At 39.9% G+C, this 22,520-nt stretch overlaps 1 protein-coding gene across 3 annotated transcripts in view; it reads left to right on the top strand.

Annotated features, from left to right (window-relative positions):
• Positions 1 to 22,520, top strand: part of etv1 (ETS variant transcription factor 1) — a 133,241-nt gene that overhangs the window by 53,375 nt on the left and 57,346 nt on the right. For 2 of the 3 annotated variants that reach the window (XM_069913750.1, XM_069913749.1), the window contains 3 exons: positions 3,210 to 3,339; positions 8,671 to 8,859; positions 11,172 to 11,419. In XM_069913750.1, the coding sequence (XP_069769851.1) occupies positions 3,210 to 3,339; positions 8,671 to 8,859; positions 11,172 to 11,419 (567 nt within the window). The remainder of the gene's footprint in view (positions 1 to 3,209; positions 3,340 to 8,670; positions 8,860 to 11,171; positions 11,420 to 22,520) is intronic. The other variant, XM_069913751.1, reaches the window with a different exon arrangement.

The raw sequence follows: 22,520 nt of genomic DNA, 5'->3' as shown, positions 1-22,520 counted from the left end.
GAAAACAATGGCTTTGATCTTGCATTTTTTTTAATCTAGGAAAACACCTGTGGCTCATCCTGCAAACTGGACAAGCCATGTAAAAGAGGCAATGGAAGGGCTTGGAAAACAGAGAGAATTGATAGATTTCTTACCCAAACTGTTTATTGTGGATGCAAACTCAAGCAGGCCTGGCAGATTTCTGGTTGAGGCAGCTGATTTTGCTGGATCACTTAAAGCACCATCTGACTACCCATCAACAGCCAAAACTGATCATCATTCTGAGCTGATCCTGGAATGCACAGATAAGCTCCAGCTTCTTCTCTCTATTCAAACTATTTTCTTCAATCTTTCTGGTCTATCTCCAAACAAGTTCCCAACAAGTGCACTGAGCTCATGAGCTGTTTTGTAATGACCTCCCTCTTCTCACTGAACTGATGACCACCTATCCTACCTTCTGATTGGTCCTGTAAACTATACTTGATTCTTGGGTTCAAATGCCTTTCCTTCAAATCTACTGTAATCACCTCTCGAAAACACACACACACACACCCTTCCAAACTATTCTCTCGTGTCAACAAAATGACTAGATTGCCAAAGAATCCTGAGGCATAGTAAACCTCAAACTTGCAGGGAATACCAGCAGCTGCTGTGCATGGGAGAAGTCAGAAGCTGGCAATCTCCCTGTGAGGATGCAGTAAATAAATGGCAAATTGCCCTTGTTTTGACAAGCTGAAATTTACAAGATGAAACATGAAGCCATTCATTGAATCTCCAGTATTGCTGGATGGAAGAACACAGGTGTTCCATTTTAAGTACTTATTTTTTTAATTAAAAAAAGGATGGAAAAGCACGGTAGCAGACCCTTCCAGTCTATGAGCCTGTGCTGCCCATTTACACCCAATTAATGCACAAGTCCTGTGTATTTTTGAAGGGTGGGAAGAAACCAGAGCATCGGGAGGAAATCTAAGCAATCACAGAGAGAACGTACAATCTCCTTACAGCAGTGCTGCATTCGAACTTGGGTCACTGGTACTGTAACAGCGTTGCGCTAACTGCTATACTAACCGTGCCGTCTGTAGGTTGGATATTCCATAGATTCCATACCCTCTCTCCCATTGGCGTGATCAAAAATAACGAGCTAAATTTAACATTTTTTTTACCTTTACTGGAAAGATATTCCCCAAGTGCTTTCCCTTCACTTTGTTGCAGTGAGTAAAATCTTTGCAAGTGATGAATTATATTAAATAAGTAAACCCCTCTATTGTAGTCAAGAGTGGAAACGTGTTGGCCCATCTCCAATCTCACTTTCCTCTCTAAAGACCTGAATCATATCATTATCTCCCAAACATGTAGCTATCATACCTGCCACAAGAATACTTTTGATGTGGTTTATGCTTCCTAAACAAGACTGAAGAAGACAAAAGTCAACCAATGTGACTGTCACATTGCTAGTTCACCTTTCCATGTTCTTCTTGACTTGTTTGCCGCCATGGACTGGAGCATCTTCCTACATCCTTCTTCACCACTGCAGCCAAAGAATCAACAACAGAGACACTCCTTGGCTAAAGAGTTTTAGAATATATGAGGAGGGAAGAGAGGAGATGAGATGGAGGAACATAGAATGGTAATTCCAGAACAAATAAGGCTGGCCAAGGAGTTCCTCTGTTGTTGATTCTTTGGCTGCAGTGGTGGAGAAGGTCCATGGCGGCAACCGAGTCAAGAAGAACATGGAAAGGTGAATTAGTAATGTGACAGTCACACTAGTTGACTTTTATCTTCTTCAGTCTTGTTTAGGGACCATAAACAAAATCAAAAGTATTCTTGTGGCAGGTATGATAGCTACATATTTATGACCATTTGCCTGATTGAACTGTGTTTCAATTTTATTTTTGGAACGTTGCCATGCAATGTCTTAAGATGATTTTGCTACATTTAAGGTGCTACATAAATAGAAGTCGTCATCCATCCGTTTGGTTATTTCTCTTCCTATATCTTAGAGAGCTTGCTGTAAGTCTTAAGATACATTTGGTTTGATTTCAGCTACAATTTAAACCCTGACTTTTTTGGCTTCGCTTGTGAGTATATGAGCTATTTTTCAACATGGAAGCCATGACCTCTGACCTTGAACAACGCCAAATTGTCTCATACACACATGTAAAATAGAGAGATATTGCATTATATTCTGTAACACATGTCAAGTTCTTTCTATTATGTTGTTGCTTATATAAGATTGCATAAATTATGAACAACTGTGAGTGCTATATTGGCCTATCGATGATAAAAGACAAACCATTTGTTTAACTGGACTGTTATTCATTGCAATGTATGTTCTTGTTATGCAACAAGGATAATAAAATCATGAATATCAAAGTAATATATTCTAACTATTTTGCAAAGAATTTTCTGGCAGCAGTTTGTATAGAAACATAAATCTCAAATAAGAAACTAGATTGCTATGCACAATAACTCTTTAAAGTTATTGTGCAGTTCATCATTTGTGTGTTGTCCTGAATGAGCAAACTGCAATACTTAGCCAGTACTCTTCTGTATGTCATCAATGGCTTATCCATGACTAGTTAAGCCTTTGTTTGAAGCTGTGTCGCTCTAATCCAAAAAAATTAAACAATGTTTGGCAACATCACGTTAAAGCAGGGGTCTCCAAAGTGGTCGATACTGACCCTTCGGGGGTCAATGGGACTATTCAAGGGGTTGATAAGGGCCAGGGGGGTTGAAAACGCGGTGGGGGGAGGGGTTGATTTAACTTTCACGGTGGAAAGCAGGGGCAGATCAATGGAAAATAGCGCCTATGGCAGTGTTGACCAACCTCTTGCGAGAATGGGCCTTGGTGGCCGCCATGTTGTATTTGGCTTCGGCCTTTGAATAAGTTGAGAGCTAAAAGGAGGACAGACTGAGCATAGAAGAAAGATCTCTGTGTATTTTTGGAAGCGCCCCTTTCCCCCCCCCCCCCACCCCCTCCAGGTCCAATGCCACCACCACCCCACCCCTGTCCAACACTAGGATTCCATGCCTGGTAGTTGATAAGGGATCAATATTTCATGAACAGGTGAATGGTCTAAAATGTTTGGGGACCCCTGCCTTAAAGTGACCAAACCCAGAGTGGAGGCAAATACAGAGGAAAGCCGTACCTTTGGTTCTCTTTGAAAACATGTAAAGATCTCCAAGGTGCTCTTTCTCACTTGTTTTTTTTTTTGTGTCATTCATTTCAGTGGCTTTTCATGGCCTCTCTCTAAAAATCAAGAAGGAACCGCAGAGTCCCTGTTCTGAGCTAAGCACTGCCTGCAACCATGAGCAACCTTTCAAGTTCAGCTATGGGGAAAAGTGCCTGTATAATGTCAGGTAAGATGACTTCACTGGTATTCCCAGTGGCTAATATGTTCCCTTATTTGCTTACAGAGGGGTCAATAGCTTTAAAGAAATTGGTAGATGGATCAGAGGGGAGAGGAGAAAAATAGTTTTTTTTAATCCAGAGTGTAGCATGAGTTTGGAATTTAAGTCTGAAAGGAAGGTAGAGGCATAAACTCTCTATTTAAAAAAATTCTTGGACATGCACTGGATATATCGAAACCCACAGAGTTATGGGCCATGCACGGAAGGGTGGGTCGAATGTCCTCCTGTGTTATAACTCTTCAATCATTCCATGTGATGCACCATTAATTACTCGAAAGACCATTGTAGAGAAAACAATAGGCTTTTACAATGGTTTACCACACCATGATTATTTATATCTCTGCTTCAAGGAATATAAACTCCTCATTACAGTGCAGTTAAATACAGAAATGTTTTAAATGTGCACTCCTATTTCTAACATAATAAATGTGTCAGTTTCAAGTTTATTGCCCGATGTTTTGAAATGCAGGGATAGAGGTTGTTTTTCAGGCAGATCCATGACACATTATGAATACTATAACAAATAAAACAGTAAACATAGAAACATAGAAGATAGGAGCAGGAGTAGGTCATTCGACCCTTCGAGCCTGCTCCGCCATTCGACGAGATCATGGCTGATCTTAAAGTTCAGTACCCCATCCCCGCCTTCTCTCCGTAACCTTTAATACCCTTATACTGAAGAAATATATCTAATTCCCTCTTAAATATATTTAATGAACCTGCCTCTACTGCCCTCTGTGGCAATGAATTCCACAGATTCACCACCCTCTGGTTAAAGAAATTCCTCCTCATCTCGGTCCTAAATGGTTTGCCTATTATCCACAAACCATGGCCCCGGGTTTTGGATTTTCCCATCATTGGAAACATCCCATCTGCATCCATTCTGTCCAGTCCTTCCAGAATTTTATATGTCTCTATGAGATCCCCTCTCAATCTTCTAAATTCCAGCGAGTACAATCCCAATTTGCGCAATCTTTCCTCATAAGTCATTCCTACCATTCCAGGTATCAGCCTGGTGAATCGCCTCTGCACTCCCTCCATTGCAAGAACATCCTTCCTTAGATAAGGTGACCAAAACTGCACACAATACTCCAGGTATGGTCTCACCAAGGCCCTGTACAGCTGCAGTAAGGTATCCTTGTTCCTATACTCAAACCCTCTTGATATGAAGGCCAACATACCATTTGCCTTTTTAACTGCCTGCTGTACCTGCATGCTCGCCTTCAGAGACTGGTGTACAAGTACCCCTATGTCTCTCTGCACTTCTCCATCTCTTAATCTATTGCCATTCAAATAGTAATCTGCCCTCCGGTTTGTATTACCAAAGTGGATAACCTCACATTTATCCACATTGTAGTGCATTTGCCATGTATCTGCCCAGTCCCTCAATTTATCCAAATCACACTGGAGCTTCCTGACCCCCTCTTCCGTGCACACAACCCCTCCTAGCTTAGTGTCATCTGCAAATTTGGAGATATTACATCCAATCCCCTCATCCAGATCATTAATGTAAATTGTGAACAGCTGGGGTCCCAGTACAGATCCCTGTGGCACCCCACTGGTCACCGCCTGCCACTCAGAAAATGAGCCATTTATCCCAACCTTCTGTCTTCTACCTGCCAGCCAGTTCTCAATCCACATCAATACTTTGCCCCCAATCCCATGAACCTTGATTTTGTAAGCCAGTCGTTTATGCGGGACCTTATCGAAGGCCTTTTCGAAGTCCAGGTACACCACATCCACTGGCTCTCCCCCATCTATTTTACCTGTTACCATCTCAAAGAATTCCAATAGATTTGTCAAGCACGATTTACCTTTTGTAAATCCATGTTGACTCAATCCGATCCCTTCTCTGCTAGTCATATGCTCCGCTATTACATCCTTAATAATGGATTCCATCATTTTGCCCACTACTGATGTAAGGCTCACCAGCCTATATTTCCCCGCTTTTTCTCTACCCCCCTTTTTAAAGAGTGGGGTAACATTAGCTACCCTCCAATCCATGGGTACTGATCCTGAGTCTATTGAGTTCTGGAAAATAATTCTTAAAGCATCTGCTATCTGAATGTCCACTTCCTTAAGTACCCTAGGATGTAGATTATCAGGCCCTTGGGATTTATCTGCCTTCAATCCCATCAATTTCCCCAAGACCATGTCCTTAGAGATACTGATTTCTTTCAGTTCCTCCCTTGCATTAGTCTCTATGTTTCCCAACATCCTTGGAAGGTTATTTGTATCCTCTCTTGTAAAAACAGAACTAAAGTAAGAATTTAATTGGTCTGCCATTTCCTTATTCCCCATTATATATTCCCCTGATTCCGACTGCAAAGGACCTACTCTGGATTTCACCAATCTTTTCCTCTTGACATATTTATAAAAGCTTTTGCAGTCGGTTTTTATATTTGCCGCAAGCTTACTTTCGTAATTTATTTTTGCTCTCTTGATTAATCCCTTTGTCCTCCTTTGGTGCATCTTGAACTGCTCCCAGTCTTCGGTTGTGGTACTTTTTTTGGCCAATTGATATGCTCTCTCTTTGGACCTAATGCTGTCTCTAACTTCCCTTGTTATCCACGGTTGAGTCACCGACACATTACAGAGGGAGGTCAGTTGGTATGGAGTGAAAGCAACATTATTTTACTCTTAGGGTTCATTTAAAAATCTGAAGATGTCAGGAAAGAAACTGCCCTTCGATCTGGTGGTACATAATCTCACATTTATGAATAGTCTTCTTGATGGGAGGTGGGTGGGGTGAAAGTGCACCCATGGTGGGATTTGTCTTTTAAGGGTTGTTCACTGCTGTACTGGGGTGAGGGTGGGGGGGAAGTTGGTTGGTGTGATTGCAAGGGAGCAAGATTACGATATGTGACATTTGTCTTAAGGCTTACAATGAGAGTTTTTCTCATGTACTTCAAGTATCACTTTCATGAGTGTGCTCAGATATTTGCTTGATTAAATGGATCGAAAGTAGATGAACTGTTATCTTCCTGTCACATTCATGGGCTGTGCAGAGTTTTATTTTGTCCTGCCCCAGTAAAGTCACAGTACATTTATGCCATCGATTTTAAGTTTGATTCCTATTTCTCTCTTAATTTATAATTGCTATCAGAGCCATTTCCTCTTTCTTAAAAATTGCTGGATATTTTGAATGCTAGTTGGAAGCATTTGTTGCTGGGATGAGTATTGTTTGATGCGGTTCAAAGATTAGATCCCAGAAAAATGATCTGTGTTTTTTTTGATGTTAAGGCAGCAATGTGATTCATTCCAATGCTGTTCATGTAAGTTGCATAACGAAGGAGAACTTCAGTAGTGTGGCACCCAGGTCAACTCTTGTCAGGTTCCCAGTGTAACATTGCGATGAAACTAACATTGTCAGCTTCAAATCAATGTTCCCTATGACGTGTTGCAAAGTCTTGTAGTTCTATTCATGTTGCCCAGTTGAAGAAATTTCTTTCGGCAGCTCTGAAGGGACAAGCAGCCCTCTTCGACTACAGGGGAGAGTGGCTACTGATGAATGATGGCATGAGGAAAGGGATATTGTTCCTCATGTGTCAAGGGGATTTGGAGAGGTGATGAATGGTGCCTGCAGGAAGCATTCTATTTGTTCCAACATTTGAGACTCTCGGACTACAGTCAGATGGTCCTGGAATAAAGTTGCCAGGTGGGTCTCAGTATAGATACATATGCGAGCTCTATGAATGGCTGAACTTTGCAGAACTCTGTGATGCAGGCAAGTGCCTGCTAATGTGGGCTGAAGGAAAAGAAGATGAAGCCTTTTCTCTTTGAACATGACATCTGGATGACTTCCCTATAGAACAGTGAGCAGCAAACTGTGAGACATGGCAAAGATCAATCAGTATTAGAGGCCTGAAGCAATGCTAAGAGTTGGAAGTTGAGAGTGATTGTCACTTTGACCTCTGTGAGGAAAGTGTGTTTGAGGTCACGGATTTCAAGTGAAAACAGAAGTGTGTTTTGAGTGTTGGTACTTTAAATAGAATTTGTCCTGAAGAAATTGAGTTTGACAAACCTTATTGTTCTTTGAGTAATTAAGAACTGTACGTTTACAAATCAGCAAAGTTGAAAATCTCCCTGTGAAATCTTTTTTGCATGTGGCACTTTTGGATAGTTTCACACCAGAATAAAAAGTGTCAAGGTGAAAGAAAATCCCTCTGACTGACTTCCAAAATTGTGTGCAAAATTATTCTACTCCAGGTTAACCCATAGCAGGGCATCATCCTTTTTTAAAGATTGGTCTGAATGAATTTCCGAAAATGAAAGGAAAAAATCTAAGGATGCTGAAAATCTAAAACAAAAACTGAAAAAAACTGAAAATATTCAGATTAGACTGCATCTGTGGAATAGAAATGGAGTTAATGCTTCACTTTGGAAATTTCTGATCTTTGAATGAATTTCATGTAAAGAAACACAATAATTCTGTGTATTGCAAGCTCATGTATTTGGTTCAGTAGGTTTTTTTTACAATCTTGCCCTGCACTTCTTAAAAAAAACCCCAAAATACATCAAGAGAGGTAAGGAGAATCTCTGCAGTGTGTTGAATCCCTAGCGAAGAGCTAAAACTAAACAGATCTCGATATTTTAAACTGGTGTCATCAAAATCTCAGCTTTGCTCGAGTCTCCCAAACAGATGTTGACACAAAGAATTCCATGATTGTCTGTAATAAAGTTGAGATGTTTCAGAACATCAATGTTGCTTATATTATACTTCAAAGTAGGGGCATAATGCCTGTCAGTTATTGCAAGATCACATCCCAGTCTCGGATTAACAATTAAGGCCATGAAGTGCATGTGCTTTTCCCTTGTGCTTAAAATCTAGCAGCACATGAGTAAAACACCAGTGTTTATTTTAAGAAGAAAAATTATGAAATGCTGTAAATGCAAATCAAGTGGCTTATGTGGGAAGAGAAAAAGAATTAACATATCAGGTCAAAGATCTTTACTCAGACTGTTATGCTCGATTCCTGAATCATGAACTCTGTTTCTTTTTCAAAAGATGCAGCCAGGTCTGCTGAGTATTTCCAACATTTTGTGTTTTTGTTTTGTATTTCCAGCATCTGTAATTTTTTTTCCAACTTTCATCCTCTTTTATTAATTCCTGAGCAAGAAGGCTGCTCCTTGTGTGTCAGTATCTGGGAAAGCAAATTATTTCAATCCTTTTCCCTACAATTATCTAATGCTGAAAAGGAGGTAAACATTTATTAGATTGCAGTACATTTTGTCCAGTTTCCTCTTGACTCATTTGTGGGCTTGCTTCTGTTTCCTCAGTGCCTACGACCAGAAGCCACCTGCTGGATTGAAACCCTCTAACCCACCAACCCCATCCAGCACACCAGTGTCCCCCTTGCACCATGGGTCACCTAATTCTGCAGCAACCCCGAAACCGGACAGGAGTTTTCCAGCTCATCTGCCTGCCACCCAGTCCATCCCAGAGAATGCCTACCCAATGGATCCTAGGTTAGCAAGCACACTTAGACATTTTGTCTATTTATTTAGCTGTAATAAAAATTTCCTGATTCTATCAGGTGAATTTTTAAATTAACTGGAAACAGTTAAAACCAAGATTAACAAAGAAAAATAATTCGATGTTAGAGACACAAGAGACTGCAGATGCTGGGATTTGAGGCAAGAAAACACATCTGTTGGAGAAACTCAGCAGGTCAGGCAGTGTTGGTGGAGGGGGGGGGGGGGAAGGCGAGGAATTGTTAACATTCAGGTTCAAACACCATCAAATTTCTGTTATTTACTAGAGGTTGCAGAAGTGTGATCATATTTTGGATTTAAAGCTGTTCATAGAACGGACATTATTCGACATAAAACTGCTCTGGAAGATAGATTGAAGAAACAACAGGCCTCTAGCGGGAATATAATATAGATAATTATTGGCATTGTGCCTGCTAGAAATTAATTTTTTTAATTGAGTTCAAATTGTTCTTGAAATCAAAACCCATTTTATTCTCACCCAATTTGTGTTGTATTTCAAAGCTAATTCCATCCAGCCTGTACAGATTATTGGTAAATTCACGGCTTATTTTCCAGTCTTAAAATATATGGCTTTATTTTAATTTATATTGTTACCCTAGATTGTGCTAGTTAATTTGTATTAAATTTAGCCCAGTGTACACCCAATTAATCTACAGCCCCGGTATGTTTCGAACGGTGGGAGTAAACTGGAGTTCCCAGGGAAAACCCATGCAGACACGGGGAGAACGTACAAACTCCTTTCAGACAGTGCAGGATTCTAACCCCAGGCCTGATCATTGGTGTTGTAAAGGCCTTGCGCTAATACGGTGCCCATTAGTGGTGGGTAATGGATATGTAGAACTACCTGCGAGACTCTAGCCTAACCAAAGAGTTCAGATGTTGCTATGTACTCTCAAGGCCAAGCTGACATTGGTTATAATTATGTTGAGCCTGCCAAAATAAATTATTGTGTTGAATGTGGTATCCATTTCTTAAAATATATAGGATGGTAACTTTTACAGATAATCTACTTAACTCTCTCAGGGAGAAAGGCTCCTTGTTGGGAGTCCAAATTCTTGATATCTGCTACTTAATATCTTCAATCCATTTGAGGTTCTTCCCCAATGTAAGCACTGATAAATAAGAATGGTTATATGCCATCCTTATATTTAGCACTGATGGGTTTTTTTGTTCATTTGTGAGGACTTACTGTCACCATATATGAAGCAATAAGCAAAGCTTTCAATGAGAGAAACTCATCAAATCAACACCAGCCAAAGTACATATCTAATTATTCTCTCGTAGGCCTCCTTCTCCTTCCCATCACAGCTCTATTTCAAGGATCCCAAAATGACATTACTGAAAAATTAAGAAATGCTATTAAAATCAGTCCAACATTTAAACTAAACAATGAGAAGCTGGAGGAACTCAGTGGGCAAGGCAACATTCAATGGTCAGTCAACATTTTTGGACCCTTCATTGATTAAGGGTCATGACCAAAAATGTTGATCGACCGTTTGCACCCAAGGATGCTGTCTGACCTGGTGAGATGCTCCAGCTTCTCATTGTTTGCTCGAGACTCCACCATCTGCAGTTTTCTGTGTTTCACTTCTTCAACATGTAAACTACAGAAGCAAACATAAAATTCTCTTTCAAAAAAATAGTTACTTTAAAGCTGATTGTATATTACTCGGGTTCCTATTCTACCTCCTAAGGATCCAAACATAAAATTGCAGGAGGAGATGACATAATAGCTCTGAAATTGACAAAAACGCTCCTGCGAAAAGGTCTAGCATTTTATTAGAGTCTTGGTTGCACAGTAGAAACACACAATCACAGAGAGAAATAGAATTCCCACTTCTCTTAGAAATCTGCATTTAAAGCAATGCATTTTCAAAGCAGGCAAACAAGAAATCTGCAGATGCTGGGGTCATGTATGATACATGAATCACAGCAGGTCATGCAGCATCCATAGAAATTAAAAAGCAGTGAATGTTTTAGGCTGGCAGGTCCAGAACATTGACTGCCTTGAGCTTCTTATGACCTGCTGAGTTTCTCCAGAACTTTCAAATAGAATCAACATAGTTTTCATGTTGTTAGTAAAGAAAGTACACATTTTTTTTTTCTTATTAACGCTGTTGGAAAAGTACTTTTTCTTTAATAGTGTCTCTTTATCTTATTCCCCAATCTTATTTTCAATTTATGTTTGTTTAATTTGTTGGGCTATTCATCTTTAACAGTACAAAGAATACCTGGCTGATGAGAAATGGTTTTCATTAAACTCTCCTGCTTTATGTCACTTGCAGATTCCGGCGTCAGCTCTCTGAGCCATGCCATTCATTCCCACCTCCTCATGGACTACCGAGGGAAGGCCGTCCGATGTACCAGAGGCAGTTGTCTGAGCCCAACATCCCCTTCCCTCCTCAGGGGTTCAAACAGGAATACCAGGATCCAGTCTTTGAACATGCCACTATGATTAGTGGTCCAGCAAACCAGAGTTTTCCACAGTCCATGATGATTAAGCAAGAGCCACGGGATTATGCATATGATTCAGGTTAGTGGTGTTGAGGTACAGATGCACAAAACAGAATCCAAAGTAATGGTATCAGTGAGGGGAAATGTCTTCAGCTGGAGTTTATTGAATAACTGGCTTCTACAATTACACTAAAGGGACTGCTACCAGTCATTTTCAGTCCCAGTGGAGCCTCAGCCTGAATCCATTATCTCATGTGTTAGCATTAGAAAAGTGCTTTAGGCTCACATTTCCACCTCTGCCTGTGTGAAAATGGCCAGAGAAATTGTGGTTATTAAAGATAAATCCATTCATTACCAAGGGTGTTTGCTTTGTCACTGTTATGGTGCTATTCAGAGAAAGGTCTTACTCTGAGCATTTTTCTTCATCTTCACTGTTAGGCTTGCTTAAAGAACTTGTCTCACTAAAACAAAACAAGATTCTCAGCAAGAATGTGGTTTCAGCTGTTGTCTTTTGTGATGGCTTGTGTCTTTTGGGATGGTTGATTTTTTTTTTATATAAGCAATGCCTTCATATTGTAATGCATTATTATATCCTTTCATTGATCAGTTTATTAAATCTTAAAACATCTTAAAAAGTAAATAGGGTCACATAGCTCCTGTGACACTTTTTGCATCAAACATCATGTTATTCTTGTCTGTAGTAAAACCACTGGAAGCTGATTGGCCTCAGCATTTGGATTTAGTCATTTAGTCCATGGCTTTAAAGGTGTGCATTAAAATTAATTTGCATTGCTCCTTTTTGTTACTATTAAGATTTTTAAAGTGAATGAATTATGAATAATTTGGGGTATTTAGAATGAGAGGTCAGTTGCAAAAAAATGGCTGGGGATATTCACCACCTGAAGTGAAAATAAATTTCACCAAGTGGGAAGTAATCTTTGGAATTCTATACAAAAGAGCCCCGTGGAGGTTGAATCGTTAAGTGTAATCAAGATAGATTGAATTGTTGGTCATTGAGAAGGAAGCAACGGACAGGTCAATAGTGGATGGATTTGGTACTGAGACAAATTATCAGTTATGACCTTCTTAAATGGCACTGGGGGCTCAATAGTTTGAATGGCCCATTTCCACTTCTGTGTGTTATGTTCTTATTACTTTTTGAATGTGCAGTCACATATAATGCAGGGAATTGTGCCAGCCAAGAGCTCATCAAACATTGCCCAGACAACAATGAATTGCTCCTATATTTGTAGGTTTCAGCTGAATACATCATGCCACAGTATCTGGTCCATGGCAGTGCACTCCATTTTCAAATGGTACATGGTCTTTGTCAGACATTGTCTTCAATTGTACAACACAATCTGAATACTTGATTGTGTGTGCTCAAATCCTTAGAGTTGAATTAAACATCATTCCAGTGTATTTTTCACTAAACCAAAATTAACATGATTAATTTTAGTCATTTTCCCTAAACTGGAGATATTATTTTTCTCTTTGATGTGAAAGTTGGTGTACAGTTATTATCTTTACATGAGTGCAGGATGATTGTCCATTGACAACAAAGAATATAGATTTGATACATCAATATCATTTTTTAAGTCTTGAGTATGTTTACAAATGTGTACTTAAAATGGCCAAGGTTTCCCATTAGAACAATTTAATAGAAATCTATTCTTTTGTACAATTTGATTGGTTCATGTGATTCACAATCTGCAGTCATTCATCTTGGTAATATTTTTCATTGATTGCTACTCCCTGCTCATACAGTATGCCCATAGTCAGCTGCTGGCATCCTGCACCAAATGCAATTTAGTTTCCCTGTTCTTAACCAGATTGCCATCCTGACAACCTCAGCCCAGTGGTCTTGTTGAGCTTCTACATCAATTTTGATTTGCCCAAGCAGAGTTCACACTCCTATTAGGAGCTCCTCAATGATGTTAATGTAAATTTGCTCTGGGCACAACATATTGACTCACCCATATTTGACTGAATCCTGATCTATATTGTACTGTATGACAATAAACTAATTATATTTCAAATACACACACACAATTCCACCCCCCTCCCCCCTTAATGGGAGAATAAGTATGTTTCCATAAATCTGGTATCTTTGATTAAAATTTTGGTCATTAACTGTGGTGGTTGATTAACTGTGAAGCCATAAAGGACCATAAATTTTAACTTAAGCTGCCAGCAGTTGTATCAGGTGCAGTGCAAATCAAGCTAATCATTTCCCACACGTACAAGTGATTTAATTCAAGTAGAATATACAAATCATCTGTGGAAATAAAACATAGGTCCCAGAATTTGTCCTCAATGTTTCACAATAATAGGACTTCAAAGAAAAAAAAAATAATGTGGCATTCCCTGAAAAGCCGCCTTTTAAAAATTTCCGGGAATGCAATGGGCAGTGCTGAAAAGGCATGATAAATCTGTACATTAGAGAATTTATCTGCATGGTTTACCCTTAGGATTGATGTGTATAAATATATCTTCTCAGCTTAAATGATCAAAAATAAAACTTAGAGCAGCATTCAGCAACATTCTGAGTTCAGCGCATCAACAGTATAATCCGGACTTATTCTCCTATTACATGTTAGGAGGTCAAATGTGCCCTGGCTGCCTTCCTAAACCAGTAATGGAAGAATGAAGCCCACATTAGACCAATCCCATCATCTTTACTCAGGAGTGATTGATTCAATCTATCCCCTTGGGGCCCCAGTGTATAAGCCGAGCTCAAGCATGAATGGAGTAAGTGAGCATTAAGTTTCATTCAGAAAATGGAGGAAAGGAAAGACTAGAATTCCCATATAGACAGGACAGGGTGTATAGTTTTAGTGGCTGCTTCCTTTGCCATTTTATTTGATACGAACATTATTGCAGCAGGCATGCCCAATGTAAGCTGACACCAATATTCTGCCTTTGTGCACAACTGAAGTCCAGTGAATGAGGATGTCCCATTCATGTTGTGCAGAGATAACGGGAACTTGCTGGTCTGAATTCCATTCAAATACTTCTTCCAGCTACACACCATCATTGGTAAGGTTCAAGTTACTGATGCACGTTATATCGAGGGAACAAGAGCAGCTCCATATGGTAACACAGGGAATTAATTGACAAGGTCATAATGCAGTCTCTAAATCCCGAATTTCAGACACATCATGTCTGTTATTTCTCTGGAGGAATAGCAAAGCTCACTATATTTTGCAAGGCTAAAGTGTAACATCAAAGCTGTTCTCTTTCCCTTTGATTTTTAAACATTTGCAGAATTATTGAATATTAATCTTAGTTAGTCAATCAGTTGTAAACTGAGAAGTTTTGCAGGGTTGAACCCTACATTATTTCCTCCTAAAATGTGTTTGAGGTCAAAGAACTGCAAAACAAATTGGTGAGTTATAGCTTCCTGATATCCTGATAGTCAGAGGCGATTTACTGAATAAAAGAGGTGCAGATTGTCAGTGCGGACATTCTGATACAGAGACACTTGATAGAAAAAGTTAGATCAACTCAATATATCAGCCGAAAATCGGTGAATAATCTAAGGAGCAGTAACTACAGTCTGATTAAGACTAAGGTTTCACTAGATGCTAGCTAAAGTGGCTAAGAAGTGTCCTTAAGGCATCTTAAGTTTTTTTAATAGCTACCCGTACTGTATTTTTCTAAATGCACTTGTAATTCTTTCATTTCATTGAGTAATCATCCTAACACCACCCCATAAATAAACAAGTGGAATATCTCCTGTATCCATTAATTAATAGTATAAATCATTTTATTTTTTATTTTATTTACAACACTGTAGAAGTTTATTCATTTAAACCTTTTTTTTCTACTCACATACCACTTGAAGAATTCCCTATGCCATCGGTACTCTGTGATTTGTAAGGGATTACTTAAGGTGTTTTGTGGGTAGAAAGAAAACATTTCTGTTTTAATTGTATCTAATTGATTTGTGATATGCACGGTTTCATAACTCCAAAGGAAATGGGCCAGTGACAATATTTCTCAAGCAAAATATTTCAGTAACATTTGGGCCTAGAGCAGTGATTCTGACCCTTCCCTTCCCACTCACATACCACCTTAGGCAATCCCTTACTAATCACAGAGCACCCATGGCATAGGAATTACTTAAAGTGGTATGTGAGTGGAAAGAAAAAGGTTGAGAACCATTAATTTAAACCCATGCTGCCCAATTTTACCTAATTAACCCTCAACCCTATAACTTTTTTTGGAGTGTGTGAGGAGCATCCGGGGAAAACACACGCAGTCACAGGGAGAACATGCAAACTCTACAGGTAACGTCAGATTTGAGCCCGGGTTGCTGCTACTCTAGTTGAGTCGGGCTAACTGCTACGCTAATGGTGCTGGCAAAATTGTTGTTATTTTTATTTGAAAAACGTTCACCGTGTGGGTTAATTTGTGAAAGTTGAATTTTCATTAGACAGGTCATAAGCCACCTCTGCATTGGGAACCACACTATCTCAAGTTTTTATCTTCTCCCCAAATGGTCAGCAATTTGGAACCTAAGCATCTGGATGACTTATCCAGACTACTTTTTTTTCACTCTGAACCTGCACATTTTTCCTCACGTGCCAGTTCAGATCCTTTTTGAAAACCCTGACTGTTTCTGCTTCCACCATCTTGACACACTAATGAGTTCCTTATTGTTGTGAAAACACAGAAATGCAGGAGGTTGTAACGGCAACGCTGACAAAGGCAGAGCGGGGAGTGGAGACACAGCACTTCCCTGAGGGGTCCTACTGCCAACGGCTCCATAGTGACTTTAAATGGCCTGTTAGAGGAGCCAATGGTGTCTTATTTAAAATCCTATGACCGCGGTGTCTGGGCCAATAATAGCAATGCCTGTGTTCAGCAGTGGCCACGAGGGAACAGTGAACTGGGCTGAGGACACCAGAGGACACTCCCCGTTGAGAAGGAGAAGCAAGGGAGACTACCCTAAGGATGAGGGCCATGATATTGGACAACGAGGGGCACTGCAGCTGAAGGACACGCACATGTGATATGTGAGCGAAGAACCCACATAGGCTGCGGGCTGCTAGCGATGAGGTCAAAGGACTCGCACCAAGCTGCGGGTTGCTAGGGACTGACTGATGAGAACCAGGTATCAGAATCGGGATTTTGGGGATGCTTGAGGCAAGGAGGGCACCCTTTGATCCCTTCTTCCAAACCAATTTTGTATCCAATTGGCTTGCTCACTTTTTCTGCTTGGTGCCCTCTTACTTTCCTTTTTAAGGGTACTCCTACGTCCCTTTTCTTCTTTGAGATACTTGCCTGATCCCAATTACCTATATTGGACATATGCCTTCTTGTTTTTTTCTGAGCAGAGGCTCAATATCGTTCAAATTTATTGTCATATGTTATTGAAAATGCAGCCAAAAGGCTGTTTTGCGAAGGTATCTTATACATTGTACAAAGAGTAAGACAGTACAAGAATCCAAATTGCAGCATTATAGTGAAAAATCAGTTGGTACGGAGTAGAGGCAGCTTAATACTTATTATTTTGAGAGGTTTCATTGAGGAGCCTGATAAGGGTGGCAAAGAAACTGTCCTTGAATCTGGTGATGCATGATCTCACATGTGTGACATCTTTTTCCTGTAAAGGGTGAAGATAATATGGCTCAGGTGGATGATTTTGTAAATAGGTTGGCTGCTTTTCCAAGGCAGCGGGAGTTAGAAATAGAGTTGATGGAAGGCAGGGGTGTGTGTATGATGGCTGAGCCATGGTCTTAACCCTCTGCAGTTTCTCGTGGTTTTGGCCAGGGCAGTTCCCATACCACACAGTGATGCTCCCTGATAGGATGCTTTCAGTGATCCACCCGTAGAAGTTGACAAAGGATGCTGGTGACATGAAACAAATTTGTTCAGGTGTCTGAGGAAGTAAAGGTGCTGATGCCCTTTCTTCATCGTTGCCTCACCATGGGTGGATCAGGACAAATTATTGAAGATGTTTGCACCTGCAATCTTAAAATGATCTAATTATCTCCATTTCAACACCCAGGTGTGGACTGGGGAGTGAGCTATGTCCCTCCTCCAGTCATCTCTGACCAGCTCCCTAATCTAGATATCATTGAGGGAAAGGTGAATGTTTTTGTCACCAAGTCACAAATATTTCTATCTCTCTTCTGTACTCTGTTTTGTCATTAGAGATCCTGCCTCTGATGCTAGTGTCATCTGCAAACTTATAGATGAAGTTGATGTGTTTGGCCAAGCAGTCATGGGTGTACTGGGAGTATTGGAGAGGACTGAGTACACAGCCTTGCATTGCCCCGGTATTGTGGATGATTGTGGAGGAGGTGCTGTCACCAATTCTCACTGATTGTGACCCGCAAGATAGAAATCCATGAATCCAATTGCAGACAGAAATGCTGAGACCAAGGCCACATAGTTTGGGGATATTCCTCATCATTCAGTGGTCCCTAAATCTGCTAACCTTGCCCTTCACTCTAACAAGAAAGTTTTGGTTCCGAACATTATTTCACTTTGAAAAGCTCCCCACTTTCCAGATGTCCCTTGACCTAAAAGCCTCTCACAATCATCCAATGAAAGTTCTTTCCAATGCCCTCAAAATTACCTTTCCCCTATTTTAAGACTTTTAACTTGTGGGCTGGTCCTATCTTTTTTAATAACTATTTGAAACACATGGAATTATGATCACTAGTGATACATCAGTCTCATTTCCTAAAAGGTTGCTAAGTGTAGCCCATTCTCAAATGGGCCATATACATTTGTTTAAGAAAACTTTCCTGGACACTCAGAAAATTGTTTACCCGTGAGATCTTGACAATATTAGAGAAATTTAAATCACCTACTACAGTAGGTGTAATATTCCCACATCTATCTATAATCTCCCTGCATATCTGCTCCTATAAATCCTGCTCACTGTTTTCTTCCAGCATTCAGTCAATTCAATGAATAAAATTTAAAAAAGATAGCCCAACAAAATGCCTCGATATCACCTCCAGGCATTTTTCTTGTTTATTTTGAAATTCTTCATTTAAGGCTACATTACTCAATTTATGGAAGATTGTTTTGAATGATTTCTGAATATTCTTCACTTTTGGATGAATATTTTCTGATTAATTTAAAAAAAAACACCACTTATTACTTGTTGATCTGCCCTTTCTAGTTCTAAGGTGATTGTTTCTTATTTGTTTATTGCACTTCTAAGCACTAACCAATTTGATCCACTATTATGCACTCACAAGGGATAACTTTACAAAAATCCAACCTAAGAGGGCACTTTTCCCTGTGCACATTTAGGATACCCCTTTATGATTTTTGTGTCCATTTAAATTCACTGATGGAAAAAAGAAAATCACAGGATGTGCATTTTGAAATTCCTTATTTTCACACCTGACATGGAGTGCTTCATGCTAAAACTTCAGTCTCTTAAAATGATCACATAGGAGTTTGTGCAGTATCCATACAAAAGCAGCTCATATATAGTTATCTGTTTTATTTTTCCGAACACAGTAAAGAAGATGGTGAATATGTACTGCCGGTAGTGTGCTGTAGATGTGAAATATACAGGAAACATGCCAAAATGTTCATGGCAAATACGCTGGGGAAAAAAGCTGATAGGCCCCCAATTTGCACGAGGTCTCATAGAGTCAGAAGTTTCACTCTTGCACCCCGATCCTTATTATTGGAGAGCTAATCGACTTTAAGAATTGAAAAAAAACATTGATGGGTAAAAAGAAAAAAAAAATAACCGAAGTCAAGAGTTCCTTATAAACTGATAAAAATGAAATATGAAGAAATGTGCATGGAAGTACATTTGTCCAGAAGGAATCATAGGTTGCCACAGGTGCTCTGTGGTTAGTAAGGGATTATTCAAGTTGTTATGAGAGTGGTCTAGAGCGAATGAGAATCTGAAAGAAATCAGCATTGGTAAAATGGTAATTAATAGGACTGAAACTCAATAAATACCCAGAACTAATATTCAACATCAGTTTCCAAAGAAATGGATGTGGAGATAGTGAATGCCCTAGTTATTCTCTTCCAAAGTTTTGGACTCTCTAGAATTGTACCAAAAAATAACAATGTGGTAAACGTAACCCAATATTAAAACAAAAAATAAAACAAGAAAGGAATGAACCATAGACCAGTTCATGTAACTCAAGTAGCAGAGAAAATGCTGGAACCTATCATCAACGAAACGGTAATAGCATAGTTAGAAGATAATAATAATAGAATCAGGAAGTCAACAAAGAATTTGAAAGGGAAATTGTGTTTGAGAAATCTGTTTGAGGTTCTTGTAACTGGTAGATGCATAGGGGAGAACTAGTGGATGCAGTGAATTGGATTTCAAAAGGCGACCAAATAGATTACTGAACAAAATTAAAGCACATAGGCACTTGGTAATATATTGGCATGGAATGGGTATTGGTTAATGAACAAAAACGGAGAACAGTAAAATAAGCAAGTCGTAGTATTTTATGATGATAAAAAATGTTAGTTGGCTAATTCTGCATTCCAGCTCAAAGCAACCCCTTTCCATCTATGGCGATTTTTCTCTCTCACATGCCCATCAACTCCACTCTTATACACCTACCATCCATTTGTATAAGAGCAAACATCATAGCCAATTAAGCTACCAAGTAGCATAGTTTGGGGATGTGCGGCAAAACCAAAGCACCCAGGGAAAGATACAGAGAGAACATAAAAATTCCACACAGACAACATTGGAGGTCAGGATGAAATCTAGGCCACTGGAACTCTGAGGAAGCAGTTCTACCTGCTATTTTTTTTTCTATTGTCTGAAGTTAGGATCAGTGTGGTTCTGCAGAGATTTGTGCTTTCAAATCAAGATGGAGGGGAGGGGAAAGTGGAGGCAGCAGAAAGTAAGAAGTGAAATTATCCTCTTCTCTTTGGTTTGGAAAATATATAAGATGAGAGATTGAGAATAATAGACAGTGTCTGCCCACTTACAAAAATCACTGCAAGGTTACATGCAAGATATAGCATAAAAATAGGAAAGTAATTGTACTTGTGCAACTGAGAGAGGAACCAAAGGTCACCAGATTGTTAGCCAGATTGGAAGGATTTCCTTCTGAGAACATATGTTGAAAACCTATTGTATGGGCTTTGAACTGCCTGCTGAGGGAGCCAACAAAGATTTTATTTGAGATCCTGTGACCTTGGGGTCTGCACTCAAGATGGCGGTGCCTATTAGTCGGCAGCAGCCACGAGGGGCTGCAGACTCCGGGGAAATGGAGGACTAGAACAGGGTGCGACAGGTCAGAAAGATAACCCCCACCCCCACCGATTGAGAAAGAGAAGCGGAAGAGATGACCCACAGGACTATGATCACGGAGGCGGATCAGTGAGGGGGCTCTGCAGCTGAAGGACCAGTGCAAGTAAGGGGCTGCAGGCGATGAGGCGAAGAACCCACGGAAGCTGTGGGCTGCTGGAGACTGCTGTTGGGAGACTCGCGCCAGGCTGCAGATTGCAAGAGACTGGCTCGAACTGGCTGGAGTAGTACCAGGTATCAGAACCAGGATGTGAGGAGGTGCTGAAGGGTTCCTGACCATGTTAGAGGTTCGGATCTGGTGCTTGAGTCACCAATTGTTTGGACTAGACTCTGGGAGGGCGTGGAAGCACTGGACGCAAATCTACGGACACTTGGTGGGTGATTCTGGGGGGACTCTTGTTTGTTTCTCATTCTCTGCCTGTAAGTCTGACTGTAAGAAATGTAAGAGGCACTTAGGCAATTTCTACCGGTGGCAAATCTGTCTGCCTTGCAGCAAGCAAAAAGGAATTTCATGTAATAGGACACTGTTTTATTACTATGCCAATAAATTGAATCTTGAAGCAGACTGAGCTTATACTCCAAATCTTAGAAGAACGATGGTAATGAATCTACAGAATTTTGATCCAAATTGGGTGTGGCGATTCAGTCGTTGAATACATTTAAGGCATTTTTTTTTTTGCTCTGTTTCTTTTTTTTTTGGTTAAGTGAACGTCTCACATTCCTTGTCCGTGCAAACATGAGAGTTGTGCAAGTAATGGACAAACATTGTCTTTAGCATTCAGTTACTGAAGCACGTAGGAACCAGCCATTTCAAAGTATGCTTTGCAAGCCTTGCATCATCCCCACTTGAACTTACATAACTACTTTTTTTGACGTTTCCTAGTCAAAACCTTGGAACAGGATTATTGGTGTATATCCACAGACAGCAGCTGTTCAAGAAGGCAACTCACCAATCCAGAGCAGATAAAAATGGACAATAAAACATGGCTTTCCAAATCAGATTAAACCAGAAAATCTGAAGATGCTAGGGTCTAGTCCATTATGCAAAAGTGCTGGAAAAACTCAGGAGGTTATGCAACATCCATGGGAAGTAAGAGGTAAAAGTCACACCCACTTCATGTCAATGGGCATTTAAGTGGGTGATAGCTTAATGTTAAATGCTGCTTCTAATTAATACAAGATGCATTTTGATTTGATGGTTTCTGAATGAAACAAGCACTCTAAACTTTCAATCTGTTCATTTTCATTGTCTGAAAATTGGGAGTATCACATGAAGGAAATATTAGCCACTGATCTGTATTCTCTAAGTATGATGATTTTGTCCCTTTGTGTGTCTGAATGGATATCATTTTGGAGTATCAGTGCTGGTAGTACTGGGGCTCCCAAGTTACTAAACTGAATAACTTACCCATTTAATGATGTGAATTTTTTGTTGGTTCTGAGAGTTTATTGTAGGTTGTAGAACAGAACACTAGAGCACAGTACAGGCCTTTTGGCCATCAATGTTGTACAGACCTATATATTCCTTACCCCATAATCTTCTATTATTCTTCCATGCCCTCTAAATGCCCAAATGTTTCAGCATGGACCACCATGCCTGGCAATGCATTCCAGACATCCATAACTCTGTTTTAAAAAAAAAAATATATGCCTGACGTCTCCACTAAACTTCCCTCCCTTCACTTTGTACATGTGTCCTCTGGTGTTTGCTTTTCCTGTCCTGTGAAAAGGGTGCTGGCTGTCCTCCCTATCAATGCCTCTCATAATCTTACAGACCTCTATTAAGTCTCCTCTCATCCTTCTATGCACCAACGAGATAGGTCACAGCTCTGCTAAGCTTGCCTCATAAGATTTTAAAAAATATTTTATATTTAGCTTTTTTCCCCATAAATATACATAAAAAGCTATA

This window comes from Narcine bancroftii, chromosome 1 (genome assembly GCF_036971445.1).
Source record: "Narcine bancroftii isolate sNarBan1 chromosome 1, sNarBan1.hap1, whole genome shotgun sequence".
Taxonomy (NCBI): domain Eukaryota; kingdom Metazoa; phylum Chordata; class Chondrichthyes; order Torpediniformes; family Narcinidae; genus Narcine; species Narcine bancroftii.
The sequence above is the reverse complement of the archived record's forward strand: the minus strand, read 5'-3'. Positions and strand labels throughout refer to the sequence as shown.